The sequence below is a fragment of the Thunnus maccoyii genome, chromosome 8, assembly GCF_910596095.1.
Source record: "Thunnus maccoyii chromosome 8, fThuMac1.1, whole genome shotgun sequence".
In the NCBI taxonomy this organism is placed as follows: Eukaryota; Metazoa; Chordata; class Actinopteri; order Scombriformes; family Scombridae; genus Thunnus; species Thunnus maccoyii.
In genome coordinates this window covers 26,196,428-26,206,974 of record NC_056540.1, presented here as the reverse complement: position 1 = coordinate 26,206,974, position 10,547 = coordinate 26,196,428, and the positions used below count along the sequence as shown (strand labels likewise).

General features: G+C 37.6%; 1 protein-coding gene across 1 annotated transcript; it reads left to right on the top strand.

Annotated features, from left to right (window-relative positions):
- The first annotated feature begins 3,031 nt into the window (after nucleotides 1-3,031).
- lrit3a (info leucine-rich repeat, immunoglobulin-like and transmembrane domains 3a) lies at nucleotides 3,032-8,612 on the top strand. Its single transcript, XM_042419739.1, has 4 exons — nucleotides 3,032-3,231; nucleotides 4,785-5,251; nucleotides 7,023-7,328; nucleotides 7,579-8,612. The coding sequence occupies exons 1-4, from the start codon at nucleotides 3,116-3,118 to the stop codon at nucleotides 8,610-8,612; spliced, it is 1,923 nt and encodes a 640-aa protein (XP_042275673.1). The 5' UTR covers nucleotides 3,032-3,115.
- Nucleotides 8,613-10,547: the final 1,935 nt, after the last annotated feature.

Below are 10,547 nucleotides of genomic sequence, written 5' to 3'. Positions count from 1 at the left end.
GAAAGTAGTTACATCTGTTTTTTCTATTTGAAGCTATAAAATAGCAAGAAAACACAATAAATACCAAATCATTAGAGTAAATCAAATATTTGCTAGATGTGCCAAGCCTGTTAAACAGGAAACAATGACTTTGATATACATATATATATATATATATATACATATACATATATATATATATATGTGTGTGTGTCAAAGATGGGATTAGTCAATTAAAGATAAATTATGGGTTATTTTATGATAAACGGGGGAATCTTGCCATTTAAATGTATTTTAGGACTGTGAATGATTCCATTGTCTTTCAATCACAAACCACAAAAGCACATGCAAACATGCTTTCATAACCCGTTTTTTAATTTCTTAAAAGTGGAAATTTATAAATACTAAACTCCTGTTTTTGCAGAACTCTGCACTGTATATACTGATATATCAAAGCATACCTATATGTTAAGCACTGCAATTTAAGGACAATTCATGTGAGAAAAAAAGAGATCACTGTGGGTCAGTCCACTCTGCATCTATCAGTCTCAACTGGTAAGAAACTCTGACATTAAAATGTTGCTGGTATAATGGCACTCCTTGGTGGAATTATCAGATGTGAGAAAAGTATGTGTCATACTAATTTTGTTCATGACAGTAACTGTATTAATTACACATCCTGATGCCATTGGACTACAAAGGTGGCCTGTCTGTTCATTGCCTGGCAGAATTTGTTTTGTCAGTATTTCTAAAAGCTAGTTTCATGCACTTATTTGACCATTTCTGTGCTCTCTCTAGATGTAAGCGCATTGGTGTTCAACTCGAAGTTGGATAACTGTACTGTTAGTAAAGACTGTGAATTTAGATGTTTTTCGTGGCATGGACATGCATTAATATAGTCTTATTGACTCAAAAGTTACTTTATTTCACTTCTTTATTTTTACACTTTTGACTGTCTTGCTGGATCAACCCTTTGTTTATATGTGCAGTACTAAACCTTCCACGCTTACCGCGTTATGCTGATATTAGAGACTGTAGTCTTTGAGTTGTGTCTATTTAGTTTGTGATGAGCTCTCAACCATGTCTTAAAACTAATACTTGTACCAACATTGCTTACTCTGTAATGATCTGAAAATATGCTTTCAGCTTTCTCCTCGTATTAGTCTTTTGTACTTTCACTACGAATGCTTAGTAGCAGGCTTTAAATTGAATCTGTTTTGTACATTCATGTGCCAACAGCTTGAAGTGGCTTATTTGACCTGTATGATCAAATTTGCTTGCATAAATAAAATTCACTTGTGTACTTGTTAATAAATACGTGATGTCTCTTGTGTCAATTTTGTTCTGTGGCTTAGGTTATGAAATAGTGCTGCTGGTAGTATTGGGATGGGTAATAGTGGCTATTGTATGAGCTAATATAACACTGTTGAAGAATGGAATTGATGTTTATAAGGACAAAGTACACACAGTAACTAGCTCTTACCACTAGATGTCTCCCCTTCCCCTAGCCATTCCAAATAGACAAGAGTTGGTAGCCCAAAACTGTGTAAACATAAATGAGTATACTAAGCAGCGAACAGTACTTGTGAAAATCCATGATCCATTTATAGCTGCATAACTGCATGAATATGATTATTAAGAACTCTCAACTGTTATTAAAATTTATACTCACTATTCAAGTGTTACTATTTACAACTGACCTGACATAGCATATGAAGAATCACTTTTTAGCTCCAAACAGATCATGTACTTTGAGGTCAAAAATATCAATAAAAGCACAACTATCAATATAGATAAAACAAGATCATCCAAAAGGTATATTAACATTTATCTTGACCATATATAGGAAATTGTTTTGCATTTTTACCTCCACCAATATTACACCATTTTACTGTATAACTTGTTAATTTGCTGTCAATTCATAAGATTTTGGCAGTGATTTAAATAAAGAATTTCTACCATCTTGTAGCCATGACCTAAGACAACAAAAATCAAGTTCAATTAAAATGCAAATAACAGGACAGATGTAACTGGCTATGACATCAAGCAGGATTGTCTAAAACTAGGAGAAGTTTGCACTCTCTAATACATGTGCATTTAAGCTTTAGGGTAATGTTTTATCTATGAGCAACTTGTGCTGTGATGAGTGCAATACGTACATTTCTGTATCATAATGACAAATGCTTGGTAGAAAAATACCCTTAACAACATATGTTGACACATTCAAGTCAACCCTTTAAAAATGAGTAAGGAGTAAAAAATTGTGTGTGCTCATGCTAAACCAACAAGTGAAGAAAATATGAAAGGGATACACTACTGTGGACCTGTCATCTGTAGACACGTTGCATTTGGCCCCCCACCATAAGCCATTAGTCTGCCCAGTCGGTAATAAATCACATCCCAGATTACACTTTGCACCCTAGTGCCAGACAGAACTCGCTCACACATCTAACATATGGCCTCCAGTTCAATAATACATCTATATTTAAGGGATTTCATGAGAGTCAGAGGGACTTGTGTCAGGATGCAGGTACAAACAAACAAAAAGAAAACCTAAAATCTATAGTGTACATATTTTAGAAGTAGGGTGACAAAGGGTCAAAACCACAGTGCCTAGGACTACAGTAGAAATGTGATTGAACGCAACTACACAGGGATGTCCTGGCTGTACATAAAGTGATATAAATAGTTTTCCAATGTGTTTGACAGTAAATAAGAACATGGACGTTCAGCAAAACTTGGCAGTTAAACAAAAAAAGCAACTGTAAGGTTGAGGTGAATGGATTAACAAAGGTGTGGCTGGGTCACGTGAGGGGAAACCTCTCCAGAGCTAGCCGATTAGCGGCATGTCCAAATAACTGGTCCTGCCCTGCTGCCTAGCTTGCGTGACCCTGTCAAACCAAGGAAATCCTCTACTAATCCCCCTCCCCCCTCCCCCACACTGTCAATCTCACAGGTGACCTGTACTGTAATTAGATTCTCAGCTTGCGTACTGTTGCCTCTTATGGACTTTGAAGCTCTTTTCATTATTCTCCATTTGTTTTTGGGAAGAATTCTTCAAGCTCTCAATGATTCCGGATGTCTATTCTCCTGATCTGTCCTCGATGTGAGAACTTTGGGTGCATTCGGTGAAATCATGCGTCGACTTCTCTATGTGCATGTATTACTATGCTGCCTCAGTATGGCTCATCCCTTCTGTCCATCCCAGTGCACCTGTGTCTTCCATGGACGTACCGATGGAACAGGAACCAGGTAAATTGTACTTAAATTGTGCTCACTCATTCACACACACTCTTGGCATCTTTTGTCAATTCGGTAAATGAAAATGGAAGGCAATTTCATGACATTTATTAAGACTTGTGTAGACATTCGCCTAATTTGGTCATCGTCTTCATAACTTCTAACTAACAAAACAATGATAAAAAAAATCCTACGACATATTCATCTCTGTGTAGTTGGAAAGAAGTTCCACATATTTTCAGTCTTATTTGACAATGATGACCCACTTAAATGAGCACAACAATAAGTGCTACCACAGCGCTCTGATGCGTAATCCGTGTTAAATCAAGGGAAAGTAAAGGCGTTGCACTTAACAAGTTATATTTACATGCTTAGTGAAGAGCACAAAGTTCAAAACATTTTTCAGCCATCTGACCTCCATCAGAGTGCATAAAAAACTTTTTGTGTGCAACCTGATTTGGATGAACAAAAATTGGCTAAAATTGAGAGCCATTCAATGTAGAAATGGAGGGAAATGATGATTAATATCAGTGCAAACAAAATATTGAACTTCTAATTGTTGTCTCCATGTTATACATGTACATTGAAAATAAAGGAAAATTCATCACAATCCACCACAGTGCCATTTGTACAGGTTGTAATGACATGTATTGACATAATGTACGTTCCATGGCATGGTACCAATCTATTAATCCCTGAAAAAGACCTAATTGCCATCTGCATAATTAGTCTGAGTACTGATCTCTATCCCTGTATATAGTCAGGTTTTGGTAAAAGAGAAAAGGTAATGAATCCACCATGTTTACAAGTCAAACACTACAGGGAGAAGATGCTAAACAGCAGCATATAAACAAAGTATATATTCAAATTCCCTTGGCTGGATTGGTTTGTGTTAGAGAAAATTCACTACCAAGTTAGACAACAGGGACAAGTTTGATTTGTGATCTTATAATTCAGTTGTAGAACAAGAGAAAAGAGACTGCCAGTAATGGTACTTCTAAAGATTATGTACTAGGTATAAAGACACATGTTCAAATACAGGAGTATCATTACCATGATAAGAACACTCTTTGCAACAAGCTAAAAGTCATAGCTGAAAGTACCGTAATCACGTAATGCTAATTAATTTAAAGGGTTCTCTTCTATATAGTCTTTATCTATGACTAACTGATTCCAAATATTCCAACACTTCCAGTAGAAGTTGACCCACATGATCACTCACTATTTATGATGATGGTGATGATGATTAGCTCTGACCTTGCCATCTGGGAAGTGCCATCTAGATAGACTACAGTCATGTCAGAAAAAGCATCCCACTTCACAACAGAGACTCTGGATCTATAGATGGATGGATGGATGAATGGATAAATGGACCGATTGATAATGAATTGATGGATTGATGTTATAACTTGGAGAATGGTAATTAATTCCTTAAAACGCTAATGGAAACATCTGTTATCTCATTGGAAAATGGGTTTAAGTGTTACAGTTACCCTTTGTAAAACAGTGTTGTGATCTGGCCATAGAATATGTTGAAATATTATTATATTATATTTCATTCTCAGATCTGTGCTCTGCAATGACCCAGACATGTCTGATATTCCTGTCAACGTCCCTGTGGACACAGTAAAACTTCGTGTTGAGAAAACTGCTGTACGGCGAATCCCAACAGAAGCCTTTTACTACCTGGTGGAGCTACGATATCTGTGGATTACTTACAATTCCATAACGTCAGTGGATAGTGGAAGTTTCTACAACCTCAAAGTGCTCCATGAGCTGAGGCTGGATGGAAATATGATCTCCATGTTCCCATGGGAGTCTCTAAAAGAGATGCCCAGGCTGAGGACACTGGATCTACACAACAACAGACTCACCAACGTTCCCACTGAGGCTATCCCTTACCTTCTCAACATTACCTATTTGGATCTATCCAGCAACAAATTAGCCACCCTGCCCTCTGATCTCATGGACATCTGGCCCCCATTAAATGGAGCACCGATCTCTACAAATGTCTCCCAGAAAGTTGTGATAGGTAAGGTGAAAAGGTTTGGTTTTACAGGATATTAGGGCCAGGCCTGGACACATTTGGTGTAATTTATAATTACATCAAGAACCTCATTCCATCACCTGTTAATCTAGCCAGACTTGTTCTGACTAAAATCTGCCTTGGTGGTGACTGCCACGACATAATGAAATTAGCTTATTCTAAGTAGTGGCAGAGTTGATGTCTACTGCGCTTTGTTAATTTATTGTCCTGTATTGTCTTTTGGCAATCCAAGCCAAGGTCAAGTTCAGTGGAATAAATTAGAGAACAAAATTGTAAATGTAACTGTACTATATTTCATGTGCACATGCAATATAGTGCACTTACAATTACTTTCCAATGATCAATCATATTTTATAATATCCCTACTGTTGGTTGTTTCATTTACATTTGACAACACCCAAAAGCAGGCAGTACCGGTGTTACAGGTTCACTTGTCTTTTTCATGGTACTTCAGAAAAACATTGTGGGTGTCAGAAATAATAAATATTGTACCCAGTAGTCAATTTCTTATAGTCTAATTCATGATACTTCCTTCCCAGGAAAACAGTTTAAATTTGCTAATTTAATCCTTACTATGTTTAGCGTTTTAAGAACCTCATTCTTCCCGTTATATTTTTATTGAAATAATCTTTATTGCTACATGTAGTCTTGACTTACACGTAACTTAATGTGTGCTCACTGTATCTGTGTTGCATGGACAGTGGGGGGATATTGTTAATAGGCTACATAAGGCCAAGCTAGCTTATCCATGTCGAAAGAGGCTGGCTGTGTGCTCTGGTTTACCTGAAGGAGAAACAGGATTAGGCTGTAAGGAAAAAAACAGTCCATGCACAAACAGACAAGCACTTTTTCAGTGTATCCTAGAAGTGTTTTGTGTTCATATTATGCAAGAAGTATGGTCACCTTTACTCTTTTGTATAATTATACAAAAGTTAAATAATTTCAAGACTATTTGCCAGCTCATATGTCTTTGTCAAATTTTGATATTGTGCACTACATTAAAAATAAAATAATATAGCTAAGTTATAAATAGAACTAAGTTATAAATACATGCATTTTCAAACATTTAACATAATTTTAACTGACAACTTTACTTTCAGCTTGTGATCAAATTTGAAAAGTTTTTTTTTTACAAATACTTCCTAAAACTTCAATCTTGACACCTTGATTATAATGTGCTAAAGTTGTTAGTGATCTAGTGATGTTTATGCTAACAGAAAGGCTAATGGAAAATGGTGTGTTGCAACAAGTTGGAGGAAGGCCAGAGCCAGCTTAGGTGCTTTGCCTCTGTTAAGACAAACTAATCTGGTTAAAGGGCTTTAATATGCACAAGTACATGTGCTTACCTATTGTGTACAGAAGGTGTTTACAGCAATTTGTAAGGGAGTATATATCTATATCATAGGTTCATTTCCACAGCCTTTGAATTTCATTGTCATTACTGTACATCATTTATGTGAATTTTCTAAGCTAATTCAGGTTGAAAAGATACTGTGAACTCCCTACAACCTAATCAGACCTACTATTTGCAATGGTGATTAACCGACCTCAGAGTAAACATTAGGTGTTGAAAGTTACATTGACTCATTGTATGTATTTGGCTCCCACTCCAACCTCTGAGCTTTGTTACGTGTCTTCACTTCACTTCTATTGTTGCTAAAACTAAAAACCATCCCATTATGATCGACAAAACATTTAAATAGATAGCAATAATCACAATTCTCATAATTCTCAAGCCTCATCTTTTCATCCACAGGCCTCCAAGATAATCCCTGGTTCTGTGACTGTAAAATCTCTAAACTGATTGAGATATCCAAAATGACCAACACACCAGTGGTTTTCATGGACCTATTCCTGACCTGCAGTGGACCAGAGAATCTGGCTGGTGTCCTTTTTCAGCGTGCTGAACTTGAGAATTGTGTAAAGCCGTCAGTCATGACTTCTGCAACCAAGATCACATCTCCTTTGGGCAGTAATGTTCTCCTGCGATGTGATGCCACAGGATACCCAACACCAACTCTCTACTGGGCGAAGACAGATGGCTCACCTGTCAACAACACAGGTATAATATGCAGGCTTTTGAACATTCTAGGAAATTTTCAAAGCAAAGTGTTATTTTTAAATTAACTGGGATTTGCTATCTCAGTAGCTTATCTGTAATGTGTAGATTTTTATTGCCTGATATGTAGGTAGCATTGAGGTCTGCGGTGATAGTGCCACAGGATCATAATCCATTTGAAAACATGCAGAGCAGTGCAAGGTTTGTGAGACTTGATCCATATTTACTTTTGTGTTCTTGTTTCACTCTCTAGTCCAGGAGTCACCTGGGGATGGCATCAGATGGTCCATCATGAGCTTGCATGGAATACTGTACAAGGATGCTGGGAACTATAGTTGCAAAGCTAAGAATGTTGCCGGCAGCGCAGAAGCCACCATTTCCGTCTCGGTTGCTGGTACCATCAGTACCACCATCCCTCCACTGAAGCCTAGCATTGGAACTGGACCAACCAGCCAATTCACAACATTTACTCCCCCAACGGACATTCCCAACACACTCCTTGTCACATCCACAATCCTTCCAAGATCACCAACAACACTATCTGCTGTCACCAAGAAACCAAAAACTACCCCTAGCAACGGTCTACAGAGAGGTTCCCTCAAACCTGCAAAGATCCACCAAGGAGGTAATGGGAGAAAGCTTGCAGCAGATGAAAAGAGCAAGAAAAACGATGTCTCAGAGTCTGTCAAAGACCTAAAGATTGTAGAAGAAACATCTGACAGTGCAGTGTTGCTCTGGACAGCAGATGGGGTACCAAATGAATCCCCACTCACAGTCGTATATTCACCTTACGGTGAGGATGACAGCAAAAGTACAGTGGAGACTAATGCTGGCAGTGGCAAAGTGCTGCTAGAGGGACTATCGTCTGGGATGAGGTACTCAGTTTGCCTCATAGCAAAGGGTAGTGCGGCTGGAAAAGATCCTTGCATTGACTTCTACACTCTGGACAATGTTGAGGACACTGGGCAGAACCAGCTTTTCATGATCATAAGCGGTATTGCCTGTGCTTTGGTTTTGCCTCTTATTGCCCTGTTGCTCTACAAGATTCTCGCTCTCTACTGCAAAGGGCATAGCACAGCTTTGGATGAAGAGGAGCTTGAAAAAGAGAGCTATGTCAAGTTTGAGACTATTTCAATGAAACAAAGGACTTTGACCTCTCACCCAACTGAGCTTTGGGCAAGGAGACCAACCCATGAATCAGAGCGAATGCTCTTGTGCTCCAGGTCAAGCATTGACTCCCAGATGACCTATAAGAGTGACAGTTCCCGGTCTGAGTATCTCTGCTGATGCCAGGAATCCATGGTGCCCAAACGCCATCCTAGTACCCCTTTATATCAAATACTCTTTATATGCCTTTTATGACACTGATAAACTATTGACTATGAAATCATTTATAAATCTTTATATATATATATATATATATTTTAAATTTTCACATCTGAGGGGCTGTAATGTGATAATTTCCTGTGATGTAATGGTTAAACACATCTATTCTGCATTCACCACCAACAATGTATAAAGATTAATACAATGATTTAGAAAAGCATAGTTAACATGAAAACATTCCCGGGGGTTGTTTGGGTGTTCAAAAGAACAGATCAGTCAATGACTGCAATATTTTCATTCATGACCTTATTTATTTTGGAGCCTTATATTTGATAAAGACCTTTGAATGGTTGTCACTACAGCCCAGCACCTTTGTTGGACTTATATAACTTATAAATAGTACCATACAAAGAGCCTGTCAGTTAACTGTGTGTGGTGTTTTATGTTATATTCAATGCCAAAGTTTACATGTCAGATATGAATATTATGTGGTGGTGCAAAAGAAGACCGATTATCCACTTCCCATCACATATACAACATCATTGTTGCTTCAAGCATCAAGCTGATTGTTGCCTTACCGGACCAGAAAGTACTGTCAATGTGTTTGATAGAATATGTGACCCATATACAATATTGCCAGTTTCTATGATTATATGTATATATTTGTCTATAAATGAAGTTGTACATTTGTTTTTATTAAACTGAACAATTGTTGAATTCCATTTGTTTTGTGTACTTGTGTTGTACCAAGTATATAGTTGCATATTGTTCCCACATAAAAAATACAATTTTTCAACACTTTAAACAAGTATGCCTGTCTAATTGTTTTAAGTGTTTTTATTTGTAGTTGTATTATGTATCTAATAGATAGCCACTAAAATCCACTTCACTGTTCGGCTGCAACTTTGTACCAGCAATCATACAACATAAATAAATTCATAAATAAATACTCATTTTGATGCCAGAAATTGACTAAGAGGAAACACCTCCCTCTCTGGCACAGTAAAATTCTACATGGACACCTAAAATTCATGTTATTCTGAATTTTCTTGCATCATATTCATAATTTCTCAGAGTTTACTATTGGCAACAGTATATGTCTCCTTTCTTGGTTTCAACTGGTGAAACTAAATCTAAATCCTTGTATTACAGGGCACACTGTACTTCATCATCATCCTATCCTCATCATATACCATCTTAGTGTGTGCATCACATCCATGTCCATGTGTGTGATGCTGGCTCATGGAATGAGGTGAGAAAAGTCTCTAAAAAATGAGCATGTCTTTTATTGTGAATCAAACACAACACTTCATGTAGGAGCAAAATATAGAGGTTCCTAATGGTACAAGTATGATCAGTGTCATTTATGAATATAAGTGAATAGTGAAATGTATATAGATGTATCAGGTGTGCTCACTCAGTTATAAATAAGAGCAGTCATGTTCATCTTGACAATCAATGGTTCACAGTTGTCATGCTTTCTAAACATCTGAATAGGCATTGCTGTAAATCCTGATAAGATGATGGGTGGACCTGGGAAACAGTTCCCATGGATACTTCTGAGCCACCAGCTGTATGTGCCTGCAGCACTAAGTAATCTCTAATGCCAGCTGTGCTGTTATCATGGCAACAGCCAGGTTGTTTTAACAAACAGACTGAATGGATGGTAGACAAAGATGGGCTGGGCTATTAATGATAGATAAACTATGAATGGGCAGACAGAGAGAAACACAGATAGATTGATAGGTAGGCTACATACTTCACTGAGGCAAGTGGGCCAGAGGAAAGACCAAACAATTAGGGATGCACGATATTATCAGCACATCATAGGTATCGGCCGATAAAAGCTTGAAAATGAAATATCGGCATCAGCGAATTCTGCCGATTATGAGAGGC